This window comes from Macrotis lagotis, chromosome 5 (genome assembly GCF_037893015.1).
Source record: "Macrotis lagotis isolate mMagLag1 chromosome 5, bilby.v1.9.chrom.fasta, whole genome shotgun sequence".
Lineage (NCBI taxonomy): Eukaryota > Metazoa > Chordata > Mammalia > Peramelemorphia > Peramelidae > Macrotis > Macrotis lagotis.
The window spans coordinates 20,452,129-20,468,006 of NC_133662.1; the positions used below are offsets into that span (position 1 = coordinate 20,452,129).

At 42.6% G+C, this 15,878-nt stretch overlaps 1 protein-coding gene across 3 annotated transcripts; it reads left to right on the top strand.

The window, feature by feature from the left end:
- Nucleotides 1-3,910: 3,910 nt before the first annotated feature.
- On the top strand, nucleotides 3,911-13,849 carry CNPY3 (canopy FGF signaling regulator 3). Of its 3 annotated transcripts, XM_074236985.1 has the most exons (7): nucleotides 4,158-4,216; nucleotides 7,680-7,860; nucleotides 9,538-9,661; nucleotides 10,001-10,097; nucleotides 11,094-11,216; nucleotides 11,782-11,899; nucleotides 13,089-13,849. In XM_074236985.1, exons 2-7 carry the CDS (start codon nucleotides 7,734-7,736, stop codon nucleotides 13,304-13,306), a joined length of 807 nt encoding a protein of 268 aa, XP_074093086.1. In that variant the 5' UTR covers nucleotides 4,158-4,216; nucleotides 7,680-7,733; the 3' UTR covers nucleotides 13,307-13,849. The 3 variants fall into 3 exon arrangements, with proteins under 3 accessions (XP_074093087.1, XP_074093085.1, XP_074093086.1); XM_074236986.1 differs by lacking the exon at nucleotides 7,680-7,860 and having other exon boundaries at nucleotides 3,911-4,208; XM_074236984.1 differs by lacking the exon at nucleotides 7,680-7,860 and having other exon boundaries at nucleotides 4,012-4,216.
- The last annotated feature ends 2,029 nt before the right edge of the window (nucleotides 13,850-15,878 follow it).

Genomic DNA, 15,878 nt, shown 5'->3' on the forward strand with positions numbered 1-15,878 from the left:
GATAAAACTGTGTGACCTAGGAGAAAGCTGGATATCTCTTTTTTGGAGTAGGCTCTATCCTTTCATTTCAAGGCAGTTTGGGGGAGAGATGTGGACATGAATCAATTTGAATCCCATATCTGGCACCATGAGTTAGTAACTTAACTTCTCTGAACCTTAATCTCCTAATTCATAAAAAGGAGTAAACAAGTATCACCTATCTCAAGAGGTTGTTGTGATCAGTGTGCTTCCTCATTTTCCCTTCTCTGCACATCATAATTTATGTGACATAATTTCTCAACATAGTCTCTTTATTCACGGTAGTGCTTCTTCTTGCAATGGCCAGCTGTTCTACATGTGCCCTTGATTTCATCCATCCTTGCTTATCTAGCAGAATTCAGCTATTTTTTTTTCAGTCATGTCTAACTCTCCATGATCCCACTTGGGGTTTTCTCTGCAAAAATTCCAGAGTGGTTTGCCATTTCCTTCTCCAACTCATTTCATAGATGAGACAATTCAGGCAAAGAGAATTAAGTGACTGGCCCAGGGTTACATAGCTAGTGCATATCTGAGGCTAGATTTAAACTCAGGAAGATGAGTCTACCTGTCTCCAGGTCTGGCACTCTATCCACTGTTCCACTTTGCTTCTGCTCCAGAAGAATGTCTCCATATAATCTCCCATCTACTGGTTTCTTCCTGTTACTTACAAATATGTTCAATCCTCTCCCATCCTTAAAATACTTTTCCTAAATCCAAATAGCCCTTCTCAATGTTATATTATAGTTTTCCTTCTTTTCTCAAACTCCTAGAAAAAGTGGTACTTAGCCTCCATTTCTTATCTCTTTGTCCCCTTTTTTACCTCATCATTATACTGAAACGATTCTCCTCAAAGCTACCAATGACTCTGGCTATATAATAATATTAAAAAATTGTCAAATCTCCATCCTCATCCTTCTTGCCCTCTGGTTATTGTCTGCCACTGACCATCCTCACCAACTAGACACTCTTTCCTATCTGAGATCTCATGATACTGCTTTTTCTTGGTTCACTTCTGCCCATTTCTAGCTCCTTAGCTAAATGATCATATTTATCCTGCCTCCTAACTCTGTTGCTCAAGACTCTGACCTGGCCTTTCTTTTTTCTCTCTCCATTTTCTCACTTGGTGACTTTGTCAGATTCAGTGGTATATTTTTATGTGGATGTCTCTGAGTGCCTAAGTCATTCAATAACTCAATCAATAAATATTTATTATGCACCAGACACCATATTAAGCTCTGAGGCTATAAAGAAAGACAAAAACACAAAAACAGATCCTTCTCTCAAGGAGCTTATGTATTAATGGGAAGGTAAAGGTATTTATTAAATATAGGCACTACATTAAGTGCTTCACAGATATTATCTTATTTTATTCTTATAACAACCCTAGAAGGTAGATGCTTATTTTTATTCTCATTTTTCATTCAAGTAAACTAAGGCAAACAGGTTTAGTGATTTGCCCAGGGTAGCACGGTAAGTTCTCAGATCAAATTTAGATTCATATCTTCTTAACTCCAGGCCCATCCTAATTTCCTAACTCCAATTCCATCTATTGATCCTCCTAGCTGAGAAAGGGAATATGTAAATAAATAAGTAATATGGAATAGATTTAGAACATATATATATATATATATATATATGTATATATAGTTAAAATATCTTATGGGGAAATCTCAAGTAATTGGGGGAAACTAGGAAAGCATCCTCCACAAGGTAGCATTTTAACTGAATCACACACTGCTGTGACAATTAAAAAGTTGGAGAGACATAGTTTCTGCGTAATTAATCATTTTATTAATAATGCTAGCATTTTATTAATAAAAGGGTCAGTGGCACTCTCAAATACCACAGGTAAATTATAATGGTGGGCTCACAGTTTATAAAGGAAGAGTAGGTGTTCCTGAAGGTGACAATCAACTTTGATTGGTTAATAATGAGAAAATGAATATTATAATGAGTAGACTTATTCTAATGAAGGTTTTGAGATAGCCCACTGAAATAACCAAATCTTGATCAAAAAAGATTTATCAATTTTTATATCACAGTTCTGATAAAAGGGAGAATGCACATTTCCCCAGACCTAAGTAAATACAATAAACAGCAACCCTCCATTTGCCTAAACTTAGGAATATTTTTAATGCTTTGATTAGATTTTAGTTGGGTACACTTTTGAGCAAGATTTCCCACACTGGTTGATTTCTGAATGAGGAAGTAGAAAATGGGAAAAACCTTGGTCCTAATTCAGTAATTAGTTGTTAATACAAGAGAGAAATAATAATTTCTCTCACTATGTTAGATATTTTGAAGGGGTTGTTTCTCCAGCAGCACAAATTATAAAATGTCCAAAACAGAATTCATTATCTTTCCTTTAAAACCCACTCCTCTTATGGACTTCCTTGTTTCTGTTGAGCGCATTACTATCCCTATGGTCATGAAGGTTTGGCCTTCTCAAATCCTTAAACTTCATCAACCCACATATCCAATCCCTAGTCACCCAGTCCCTTTTTTAGCTCTACCCTCTCTCATATATCTATTTTCACTCACTTAGTTGCCACTTTCCTTAAGGTCCTCACCATCTCCGGCTTGAAATACTGAAGAGACCAACCTTATTAATTTCCCTGCCTCAAGTCCCCTCCCAGTTCATTCCAACCTCCACACAGCTGCCAGCATGGTTTTCCAAAAGCACGGTTCTGTTGACTCTACTTTTCAACAAATTTCAAGAGTTTCCAACCAACCCTAGGACTTTGGGTTTGAAAGCCCTTCACAACCTTGCTCCTTTCTACCTGCTTTGTTACATATTCTTCTTCATATTCCTGAGGCCAAACTGGTCTTCCTTCTGTTCCTCCTATAAGCACTCCATTCCCAATCTTCCAGCTGTGTCTAGAATGCACTGCCTCCTCAGCTCCATCTCTGAATATCTCTAGTCTCCTTCAAGACTCAAGTGAAGGACTACCTTCTATATGATAATTGAAGATATTAGTGAGAATGATAATTTAATTCAAGTCTAAGCTAAATGGGAAAGCCTTTCCCAATTCCCCTGAATTCTATACTTCCCTACTGTAGAAAGCTTATTTAACCCTAATTGGTCTCATATTATCTTCCTTATTAGACTATGAGTTCCTTAAGGGCAAGAACTTTCTTTTGCCTTTCTTTGTACCTCCATCACTTAGCACACAGTAGGAGCTTAATAAATTTATTATATTATATATAAATTTATTGTATTTAGTAACCTGAGCCTGATTATCTGTGCCTCAGTCAGTAAACACAATATATGCACACACACACACACACACACACACACACACAAACACATCCCCTAACGATTGCCTTGCCTCGTGTAGTACACATTCAACATATGCACACAAACATGTACACGTGTATGTGTACACACACGTACACCAGACTTGCCCTAGAATGTAAGTAAACTCCTTGAGGGCAGGATCTGATTCACTTCTGTCTTTGTATCTCCTGAAATCTAGCTCAATAACTGGCCCATAGGAGGAGCTTAATAAATGCCTGTTGGTTGATTTACAGTTCAAATAAAACGCTTTTAAATCCTACATAAATCCTACATTTTATGTGGGAAAAAATCATAAAAACTATAAATATCGTAAATATCAGAACCACATAAAAACTAGTGCTTATTCCTAGTCCCACCTTCTCACCCCTCCCTGGGGGCCAGCTTCCTCTCCTCCCCCCCCACTCAGATCGCGACGATGCCATTGGTCGAGGCAGCCACCATCCGCTCTCTGATTGGCCCAAGCCGGCACCGGCCCTCCCTTTTCCATTGGTCTGCCGATGAACCCCCGTCGAAGGCCCATTGGTTGTTCCGCACTCGAGCGCTCATTGGTTGTGGGAGCGAGCCGGAGGTAACAGGACGGGAGGTGAGGGCTGCTGGGCGAAGAAGGAGGGAAGGAAGAAGAGTGAGGGGCTCGCCGTTGCCGTGGTGACGCCCAGGCACGTGTGCAGTCCCGGAAGTGGCTCCGGGAAGCGGCCGCACGGTGGGGGGGGAGGAAGCGCCGGCCCGGCCCGGCCATGGAGCGGCCGCTGCCGCCGCCGCCGCTGCCCGCTCCCCAGTCCCGGCCCCACCGCCTCCTGCTGCTGCTGCTGCTGCTGCTGCTGCTGCTCCTGCTCTCGCCCTCCGAGCTGGGCGCCTCGGCTGAGGAGACCGATTGGGTCCGACTGCCCAGCAAGTGCGAGGGTGAGGGGGGTGGGGTCGGGCTGGGGGGGATGGGGGCGAAAGGAGCGTGAGGAGAAGCGGAGCCGGATGGGGCGGAGGCGGGGCCTGAGGGGCGGGGCCTATCACGAGGGCGGGGCGGGGCCTGTCGTGAGGGCGGGGCTTAGAGGGGGCCTGGGCCTCAGGCAAGGGAGCTGTGCCAGGGGGCAAGAGTGGGAGCTAGCGAGGGGAGGGTGCCCCTGAGGAAGGTCAGCGCCTGGCCTTAGTTAATGATAGTTGAACTGGATGATGCGGAGAAGCAAACAGGACCCCAGTCAGGAGGGCCCGAGTTCAGAGGCCCTGCCCCTTGGTGCCCGCTGGGCAACCTTTGCTTCAGTCAGGAAAGCCTGGGTTGTTGTTGGGAGAAGCCAAGGAGAAGCACAGGACAGCGAGCTGTGGATGGCAGGGTGGGACAGAAGCGGGGCGGGAGGAGTGAAGGGCAGGCTTCAAAAGAGTTCACAGCTAGGTTTTCAAGTTCCTGGGAAGATAAGAAAAATGAGAAGGCAGCAAGACAGCTAAGGAGCACTGGGCAGGTAGCAGGAAGACCTGGTGGATTTACAATTCAAATAAAACGCTTTTCAGTCCTACATAAATCCTACATTTTATGTGGAAAAAAATCATAAAAACCACAAATATCATAAATATCAGAATCACATAAAAACTAGATCATACCCCCAAACACCTACCAACTGTGTTGACCCTAGGCAAGTCACCTAACCACTGTCTGCTTCAGTTTCCCCTTCTATTTCAGGTAATAATAGCACCTACCTCTCAGGGTGGTTATGAGGATCAAATGAGTCAGTAATTGTAAATCCCTTAGCCCAGTGCTCCTCCCTAGTGAACCCTATATACCTGTAAGCTATCATCATCATTACTACCATTATCATTACTGTTGTTATTGTTAATTAATTCTTGATTATTATTCATGAAAGGAGGAAAGTTGGAAAGTTCAAATTCTAAAAACTGTCTCCTTTAGTGATTGCTTCTTCCAGGAAATCTTTCCTGATTCTTCCAGACATAGGCTCAAGTCCCTACATTTACTGATTACTAGCCAGGTGACCCTGGGAAGTTCACTTCATTCCTCTGGGTCTCATATTCCTCACAAATAAATGAAAGGATCATCTAGATCATTTCTTCCACTTCTAATATTTGTTTATTTTAGTTTATAGCATAGTGTACCGTTATCTCTGTAGGTATTAGATGGTAAACACTTTGTGGCCACATTTTCATCTTTGTGTCCCAGTGCTGAGGATAGTTCCTGGTACATACAGGCATTTAATAAAAATTTGATGAATTGAACTGAGAATTGCACTCCACTACTTGAACGTTTTTAAAAGTGCAGAGCGCTATGCTTGATTCCGGGGAAGACAGAGATTGATAAGACACTATGCTTGTCCTCAGAGATATTATAATCATATAGGCCAGGCTCTCACTTGTTTCCTTCTCTTCTTTTCCCTCACCTCAATTCAGAATATCTCATTTTACTTGTTTTTGCTCTCCCCAACCCCTGTCTGGGTCATGTATCCCTCCATCTGTCCTACCTTCTTGACAGGTAGGGTCCTTTATGATTTCACTTCCTCTTCCCAATCTTTTCAGCTTTGTCCTGAAACTAAGGGGGCCCCAAGGGCAATTTCCTTTTTTCTCTTTAGTTCATGGTGTAAGAATGAGGTCAGACTTTTCTCCTCTAAAAGAGAGAATCAAAGAATTTTAGATCCAAAAGTGAATTTATAATAAAGAATACTGGATCAGGAATTAGAAGACCTGGGATTAAGTGATATGGCTTCAAAAGCAAATCAATTTACCTCTCAGAGCCTCAGTTTTCTCATTTGTAAAGTGAAATTAAGACTGTAACCCTGTCTACCCAATAGGGTCAAATAAGACATTGTATGTGAAAATACTTTGTAAACTTTTTGCTGTTTTACAAATATAATATAAAAAAAAATTCAACCTAATGTTTACTGTTAAGTAGATGCAAAGACAGATTGATGCAAATACTGTTCTCAAGGAGTTTAAAATCTAAAAGGGAGAAGAATAAGTTTTCAACTAAGGATGATAGAGAGCAAGTGAGAAAAGTATAAAGAGGAGTCTAGGCAAAGACACTTGAGGAGGGAAAAATCATTTTAAGCAGAATAGGGGTAGGTATGACTCCTGAATTGAACCTTGAAGGTAAGACTTGGAAATAGGAGAGAGGAAAAGTCCATTCCAAGCATGGGGCATGGTGTAAGCCAAAGGTATTTAACAAAATAAATCAGAATACAAAAAAAGAATACAGTAGAAAATAGATACTGTTCATTTTGATCTTCTAAGTCATCTACCACTGGTGTGAGCAAAGGCAGGGAGATGAGAAGGGGCATGATGAAAATGGAGTACCTAGTTTGGCTGGAATACAGATTAGACTAGCCATTGGGAAGAGGGTTATTTTAAATTTGGAAAGGTAGGTTGGAGCCAGATTGTGGAGGGCCTAGAATAAATACCAGAATGGGGAGTGTAAGCTTTTTTTTGGTAGATGGCATAGCTTTTTATTATCCACCCTCTTCATTTTATATATGATTTAACAAAGCTGGTTAGAGTTCCACATTGACTTGGCAAATTCCAGCCCTCAGGCTTCTCCTTATTATGCTATTGTTAATAATAATAATTTTATATTCTTATATAATTGTTTATTGTGCCTGGCCAACAGAGCTGGGCTTCTGGCCCAGGAGCCTGACAGAGACAGGCCTCAGCACATGGGAGGATTGTGAAGCTACCCAGGAAAGGTGTGGGTGGTGGATAGCCATGAGTTTCTAGGTTCTATGCCACAGGCCTCCCCAGATCTGGTTCTGGGTGGGATCCCCAGAGGGGCTCCTTAGGTGGTGAAGTTTGGAGGAGTTAAGGAGATGGCTTATGGTTGGATGGGTGGTAGAGTAGGAGGATATTTTCTACCCCCAGGCCTTGCAGAATTCATACAGAGGCGTGGGAGAAGGGGCAGAGAAGCCAGAAAGATGATGTGCTTTCCTGGAGTGAAGGGATCAAATTGAGGAATGTAGGAAAGGAGATAGCAGATGGCATGGAACAGAAATCTGTAATTTAAATTCTCAAAGAACCAGCTTATTTGATGAAATTATTCAAGAATTATTTCTTTGTGTCCCTAGATAGTCTCCAGGCTATTAATTAATGCATATGATAGAAACTATCATCATTTGACTTTCCAGGGCATGTTATTTGTCACTGGTAAATTGGGTTTCCTCCAACCTTTTGCCACCAGTATTTTAATTGTAATGAGGCTTAAACTCTAGGTCATATTGTGTTAAAAGGGGCAAGGGAATCTGTTTAACCCATAACCAAATGTTAAGTCATTTTGTCCTCCTATCAACAATATTTATTACTTATTGAATACTTTTTGTATAATGGTCATAGTGAAAAAGATAGAAAGAAATAGAAAATAAAGGCCTTTATCTTGTGCTTATAGCCTGGAGGAGAGGAAGAGACATGTGAAAGTAGTCCAAGATATTTAAAAAACAGCATGCAAGTGAGGCCAAGTAAAGAGATTCGTGTTGAAGGGACCCTGAATAATCAATCAGGAAAATCAGTAAGCATTTATTTAACTCCCACTATGTGTCAGGCACTGGGATGCAGGAAAAAAAAAAAAGGTAAGACCTCCACCCTTCAGGAACTTCCATTCAGATAGTGAATGTTCATATAGAACTTTGTGTAAAACAGGTACTAGATAACCTAATGGGGAAGCAGCAACAGCAGCAGCCAGGAAGACAGGAAAGGTGCCTGCAGCTGGTGGTACTAGAGCTGAGTTTTAGAAGAAAAAAGAAGGTGGAAAGGATGGCATTGCTTCTGGCACAGGAATGCTCTGGACCATGGAACTGCCAAGTGTCAGGACATAGAAATGAGAAGTTCCTTTTATATGAGGAACAGCAAGAAGGCTGGCATAGCTGGATTATAGAATTCATGGAGGGCAGTAATGTATATTATGGTAGAAAAGAAATTGTGAAGAGCTTTAAATGCCAAATACAATCTTTTTGCCTGGAGGGAATATGGAGTTAAGGGAATTGATTAAAGAAGGGAGGATCTTTGCTTTAGGAAAATCACTTTTGTAATTGAAGTAGTGGCAAGGTGAGAATCAAATAGGTTAATCCAAAGAAAGGGAGACTGGGGATTTTGAAGAACATACTAAATATATGTTGGGTAGCATGTGTAATAAGGGTGTGTCAGATTGGGGAATAGTGTCAGAAAGAAGGTTGGAGGGCCCTCTCTCCTACCATGAGAGAGGTGTGCCATTTTGTTAAGATATCTTAATAAAAATCATTTTAATCACTCTGGACAAAGTATTCTCAAGCCATTTGTAACATACACAAAATGAATATTATGGAAACATATTAAACAAAAATGGATATGTACAACTGGTAACAGTGTTTACAGCTGAGGGGAGTGAGGTGGTAAGGAGGGTGGTAGAAAAAAGTTATGACTTACACGTAAGTGTATCAATGTTGAAAAATTTTAATAACATGTAGCTGAAAATAAAAAAAGTATCAAAAAACTCAAGATAACACTTAATAATTACCTAGCTGTGTGGCCTTAGGCAAGCCACTTAACCCCATTTACCTTGCAAAAACCTAAAAAATAAAATAAAAAAAACTCAAGATATCCTATTTCTGGGGCGGCTAGGTGGCGCAGTGGATAAAGCACCGGCCCTGGAGTCAGGAGTACCTGGGTTCAAATCGGGTCTCAGACACTTAATAATTACCTAGCTGTGTGGCCTTGGGCAAGCCACTTAACCCCATCTGCCCTGGAAAAACCTAAAAAAAAAAAAGATATCCTATTTCCTTTTCTGCTAAAAGAGGTAATTTTTTTGTTAGTATTAATTCTATTACATTTAAATTATTAAATTTATTGTTCATATAATGAAGCAAAATAACTCCTTATAATTGTTTTAATTTCATCTTTGTTAGAGTCATACTTTAATTTTTTAATACTAATGATTTAGTTTAGTTTTCTAACATTTTAAAAATCAAATTAAAGAACTCATTTTTTAATAAAATAAAAAAGTTTGGAACAGACAAATTACATGGAAGACAGACAACAAATTTGCTTGACAGGGGCAAGAAAATAACAAGAAATATTAAATAGGTGCTGAAAGAATCTTAGAACATGGGTCAAAGGATGTGATATACTCCAGCTGAGAGTCTAGAACCAGCTCCCTTTTAACAGTCAAAGGAGTTAGGTTGTTTCCAGGAGTGGTTGTTTGCCTCAACTGGGAAGTGCCTCTGAAATGGCATCCATTCACCCACTCGTGCTCTTCTATGTCTTTCACCTAGTATGCAAGTATGTAGCAGTGGAACTGAAGTCAGCTTTTGAGGAGACAGGAAAGACGAAGGAAGTGATTGACACCGGCTATGGCATCCTAGACCAGAAAGCCTCCAGAGTCAAATATACCAAATCGTAAGTGAGCAGTGGGTGCCTAAACCTGCCTTCGATAATGGGGACTTAAGAGTTTTCTCTCTGTCCCCCTTCTATATCCAGGGAGAAAGCAGTGGCGCAAGAGGCCATTGTTTAACTGTGAGCAAGTGATTTCCCTTCTTTGACCCTCAATTTCCTTATCTAAAGAAGGAGACAGTTTGTCTGGATGATCTCTCCAGGGCCCCTTCTAGCTCTGGCATCCTATAATTCTATGATCTCTTCCAGGCAGGAAAAGCTTGTCCCCATTCCTCTGGTGGTAGCATCAGGGCCAACTGGAAGTGGGTGGGTAGATCAGTACCTGTTGTTTTGGCATTTCTTCAGAGATCTTCGGTTAATTGAAGTAACTGAGACCATCTGCAAGAGACTTCTGGATTATAGTTTGCATAAGGAAAGGAGTGGCAGCAACCGGTTTGCTAAGGTTAGTATCTTGCCCTTCATTCATTCCCTCTAAGACTTGGGTGTATATGATGTGTGGGTCTGTGTGTGTGTGTGTGTGTGTGTGTGTGTGTGTGTGTGTGTGTGTGTGTGTGCCTGTGTCGTGTCTGTCTCATCAGTCTTGTCATTCTCCTTGTGTGGATCTGTGTGGGTGTGATTTGAAGTGCAAACTTTGGGAGGTCTTATTTCCTGAAGCTGGTCCCTACTTCCTCTTTATCAATTTCTATTTATATTCTCTTATTTAGCCCTCTCAATCCTACCTTTCATAGACAAGGTTTCTGTTTTTTTCACGGACTATCATTAGGGATCTTCTCAAGGGCTTGACAGATTTCTGAAGCCTTAGTGACAGAAATGGTCAGAAGTGCCTATTGAATGCAGGAAATTATTAAGCCTCAAGTTTAGGGTTTTTTATTTTTTTTTAGGTTTTTTTTTTTCACAAGGCAAATGGGGTTAAGTGGCTTGCTCAAGGCCACAGAGCTAGGTAATTATTAAGTGTCTGAGGCCGGATTTGAACCCAGGTACTCCTGACTCCAGGGCCGGTGCTCTATCCACTGTGCCACCTAGCTGCCCCAAGCCTCAGGTTTAAAAGGGGACACTGAAGAAATATCAGCAAGAGATTTGGGGAATAGGAAGGGTTGAGAAATTTGGGTTGGGGCTAGAGAGTAAAGATAGGAGTATGAAGTCTCAGCTGCTGAGCAGCAGCCCAGGAGGAAGGTCGAAGTCAGCACCAGCAGCATGATGAAGAGGAAGCAGAGGTAGAATGTAAGAGGTCCTGTTGGCATTGTTGCTGAGGGGTTCCTGTTCTGTTGTGGGCTGGATTAGATGAACTTGCAGGTCCTACCAACTCAAATGCTATGATTTTGTGGTCCCTGTAGCTCAGCATGAAAATGTCTTTTACCTTGAGTCGATGCCTCTTTTCTGTCACTTTCAGTGCTTGGGAAGGACAGGTGGACAGATACCTTATGTTTCTTTTTCTTAGGGCATGTCTGAGACTTTTGAAACACTCCACAACCTAGTCCACAAGGGAGTGAAGGTGGTGATGGACATTCCTTATGAATTGTGGAATGAGACTTCAGCTGAGGTAGCTGACCTCAAGAAGCAGGTATGTTCCCAAGGAACTCCTCTGCTGCATATTTTCATAGAAGATTTTGTTTGGATTATTCCTTTTCCTACTTCATTACCTACTTATTTGTGCAGATTTCCTCCTCTCCCTTTAATTTTTGTATCTCCCCAAGAAATTATAGCACAGTGAACCTAGCACACAGAACCAGAGAAGTGTTTGTAGAATCAAATTATTAAATTTGCTGCTATCAGGAGATGAACTTACTCTATGTCTGGACATGAGTTCCCGACTCCACAGGCCCCTTAGTGTCATCTGTACCATTTTGGTCTCTGTCAGTGAGGCTGTCTTCCAGATCAGGAACCAGAGTCCATGTTGAATAGAAACAAGAGCCTCCTTAGAAAACACCTTAATATGACCTTGCCAACAGAGATTTCAAATGGATTCAGTAGTGTTAGTGGTTTATGTCAGTATCCCTTCCTGAGGTTTTCAGATAGGCCTTGGTTTCCTTTTTATATTATTTATAAAAATGAAGAAATTGGGCTAACTGATTTCTGAGGATCCTTCCAGCTGTGAATTCTATATTCTCTGTCGAATTATGCCTTAGTGTGATGTGCTGGTGGAGGAATTTGAAGAAGTGATTGAGGACTGGTATCGGAACCACCAGGAAGAGGACCTAACCTCCTTTCTCTGCGCCAATCATGTGCTCAAGGGGAAAGACACAAGTGAGTCTGGAGGGGAGTGCACTGAAGGAGTGCTCAGGTCATTTACCCTCATTAGAATACCCTGGGAAAATGGGAATGGAGTGGGGATCTCAGATGATAGAGGGGAGCCTTGGATTATTCAGGGAGGTTATGGTTCCACATGGTTTTGAAAAAGATTCAGAATATTAACAAAGTAGATATCAGGTTGTTTTTTGTTTTTTTTTGTTTTTTGCAAGGCAAATGGGGTTAAGTGGCTTGCCCAAGGCCACACAAGTAGGTAATTATTAAGTGTCTGAGACCGGATTTGAACCCAGGTACTCCTGACTCCAAGGCTGGTGCTTTATCCACTACACCACCTAGCCGCCCCAAAGTAGATATCAGATAAGTTTAACATATGGCCCAGGCAAAGCATATGTGCCTGGGCTGTTGGATAGTGGGAATCAGAGGCAAAGGCCCAAGATGAAACCAGAGTGACTAGTATGTGGCACTTTTTTGTTCACCTACCAAGTATGTATTCAGTGTCTGCTGCAGCATGTAAAACACCCTACTATGGGTACAAAGACAAGATGAAAAACAATCATGCCTTTTAAAGAACTCACATTTTATGCTCTATTCTGTGCAAAATTGCTTTCTTACTATCCAGAAAGGCAGAGTGTGAAAACATTTTTTAAATTAAATTTTGGTGGGGTTTTTTTTCACTTATCAAGAATTCATTTTTTTCCCTGTTCTGCCTCCCTTTCTCCCATTAGAAAACAAAAAGAATAATAAAGCTCTTATAACAAATAAGCACAGTCAAGCATGGATATGTTGGCTATGTCCAAGAAAATGTGTCCTGTTCCACCTATTAGTCCATCACCTCTCATGCATGAAGTCAATAGCATGTTGAGGGTTATACTTTGAAATCATCCTCGCAAATCATGGTTGATCAGAATGCTTTAAGTCCCCTTTATATACAGGAAGAAAGCTAGGTTAAGTAAATTGCTCAGCATCACACAGCTAACAGTTGGAGCTGGGAATCGAACCCATTGCATCCTGAATGAATAATATGGCTGTCCCTTGTATCCTTGTTCATGTTCCTTTTCCTCAGCATCCTCTTAGTACAATTATCTCTGGACCAGTAGTTAATGGCCTTGAGGTACTTGGCAGAAAAACCCTCTTGGTTGGTGCTGGTTGTCTGAGCATTCAGTCCTTTCCCTTCTCCTTTCACCAGGTTGCCTGACTGAACAATGGATCAGCAAGAAAGGGGACACAGCAGCCCTGGGAGGGAAGAAAGCCAAGAAAAAGGGTGGCAAAGGCAAGGCATCCAACAAGAAGAACAGCAAGCAGAGGAAGGATCCAGGAAACCTAGGGGAGGACCCTCACCCTGAGGAGGATGAGGGTGTCCAGAAAGCTACTCCTCTTACACACAGCCCCACCGATGAACTGTAGAATCCAACCAAGCACCCCATCTACAGCCCAGGGGTGGGGGTGGGGGGCAGAGAGAAGCCCTTGGCTGAGGGAGAGTGTTTTCTCTTGTGTCTCTGGCAGACAAGGATGGACTCCCTAGCTCTGGGGGTTCACTGCACCCCCTGCTGTGCCCTTGTCCCACTGAGATTAGAGCTGCTCTTCCTTTTCCCTTCCTGGCAGCTGCTTCTCCCCTGGGCTTGGAAGAAGAGCTATGTGGTGACCCCAGAGCTAAAAACTGCATTGTAAACCTTGGAGGGATGGGTCTGAGCATTGCCAAGCCCTCAGGGAGGACTCCATCCCTCATGTTCCCATGGGTGCACTCCCATCTTCTTCCAGTGGAGGTGGCTCAGCAGCACCACTCCCTCTGTATCAGAAACATGTCTCTCCTGGCCCTGATCGTCCCCAGGAAAGCCTTCCCCAGGGCTATAGTTTTCCCTCCAGCCATGTGACATCCATGACATCTCTACCCCTCCCCAACTCATTTTACTGCACAATGTGCAGAGTAAAAAATATTTGGCCTTTTTACTCTGTGTTCTGACCCCCTTTTCTGTGCTTTCCAACGGCTTTCCTCCAATTCTTCTACCCAGAATTCATGGGATGTGGCTTAAGGGTGGTGCAAAGGGTAGTGAACCCTTTTTGGCCCTTGATTTTCTGCTCACTCTGGGGAATTTTTACAAGTTGATCTGGAAGAGCAAAAGCGAAGAGGCAATGAGTAGTGGGGAGATTGGGAGATTGTGCATGGCGGAGAGGCACAGAGGAGGAGCTCCAGTGGCTCCATTTTAACCCAGTAGAATGAAAGTTGTCCTTCATCCCCCTTCAGTTTTGCTCCCATCCCTAATATAGCTGGGCCTAAAACTGCCACAAAGAGTTTTAAACACCCCATTCTAAAGTAATAGTCAAAAAGATAGCTGCCTTTCTACTCAACTTCTTTGAGTCTTTTCCTTTTTTGCCGTAGAATTTGATACTCCCCCAGACTCACTTTTTTCCCTTTTCTCCCTTCTGACTGGTCACCATTGAAAAACCTACATTAAGCTGTTTGCCCTGTCTTACTCCCCCCCCCCCCCATCCCTTCCTTGTGATACCAGGCTTTGTGTAATATGTTTACTGCTTCCTCTTCTCAGCACTGCCCCTTGCCATTGAACTTTGTTCCCCTTCTGGTTTTTTGTTTCTTTTTAATATATCATGTAGAACTCCCTCTCCTCTTCTTCCCCCCACCCCAGCCAACACTTGCTTACATGTCTTCAAAAGTTATAGGAGGAAAATGGAATGATTTTGTCCTTCCCCTGCTAGTCCTAAAGGTAGCATCAGGAGCAGCCAGTCCAGGACCTCTAACACCTGGCACTAATGGTGTAGGGCAGAGTTGGGATGGAACTGGTTCAATTTTTTTCTCCTACACTTCCCTGTTAAAAGGAAAAAACTGCTATCTAGGCTGTAGGACTACTGTCAATGGAGAGGCACCTTGGGTCAGGCAAGCTATACATAGGTGATGTCCAAAGCCATATGGTTAGTACAAGGGAAATTAAGCCATTTCTGACCACCTTAGAGGTCCACTTTGAATCCCACAGACATGGAAATGTAAGGGAAGTCAGGGCAGAACCCTGGTAGAAGTGATCTCTGAGAGTCAGCAGTTCCCTTCTCAAATTCAGAGCTGAAAATGACCCTCTTTTGTCCTGTGACTGATCAACCTAGGTCTAGGTCCACTGAATGACAAATGTCCATTGCTAAGAGGCCACTAGGATCTAGCCATTCTTTCTCATCTGTGGAGGAATTAAGGTAGCCATGGCCTTGAGAATTGCAAGCCTTTTATCTTCTCTGATCCCAGCATCCCTACAGATTGTAGGAAGAGCAGAACCTGGTCCCTAGAGGTGACATCTACCAAGGCCCTGCCTCTATTTCCCATACATCCTAGGTCAAGTAGAACTTAGAGGACTTCTTTCTAAGGTGGCCAGAACTAGCTCAATTTCCTTTAAACTCAGTTGGATGACTTGAGGTGTCACCTATGTACAGCTACCAGACCAGATCCATGTTACCTTCCCATTAGCATATTGGTCCAGGAACCCTTCAGTTGTCAGTCTTAGGGAGCAGGAGTTTCCCCTCTTCTGGGCTTTAATGCCCAGGACTGACACTTGGAACAGAATTGGGGGTGGAGTAGGGAGTGGACTGGCTGGGTACAGTGCAAGCGGGTCATATCCTTGCCCCTCAACTCGTTTCTCTTGCCAGCATCTAACACCTTTCCTCTCAAAAGTTCCACTAGACAGGATTGGCCTACACAAAAGCTTCAGAGGGGGTTGGCCTCTCTATAGCCAGGATTTGTTTCATTGATTTCTTAGCCAACAGCTTGACCTTTTTTTCTGGGATGGCAGCCAGGCCGCCCAATCCTATAGAGCAAGGTGTTTGACTCTAGTCTGACCCTGAACCTTTCCCCTCAGCAACCTGCCTATCACTGTTGTTCCTTTGGTATTTGGAAGGGCAGAGGCCCTTCCTCCTCTCTTGTGTCCATAACATGCTGCTCTCTGACCCCTGCCCTGCCTCCCCTCCACATCCTGCAATCTTT

Coding starts and splice junctions, on each gene's coding strand:
- CNPY3 (XM_074236984.1), top strand. CDS start 4,051: ATGGAGCGGCCGCTGCCGCCGCCGCCGCTGCCCGCTCCCCAGTCCCGG. Junction 4,217..9,537: donor ACTGCCCAGCAAGTGCGAGG/GTGAGGGGGGTG, acceptor TCTTTCACCTAG/TATGCAAGTATGTAGCAGTG. Junction 9,662..10,000: donor AGAGTCAAATATACCAAATC/GTAAGTGAGCAG, acceptor GCATTTCTTCAG/AGATCTTCGGTTAATTGAAG.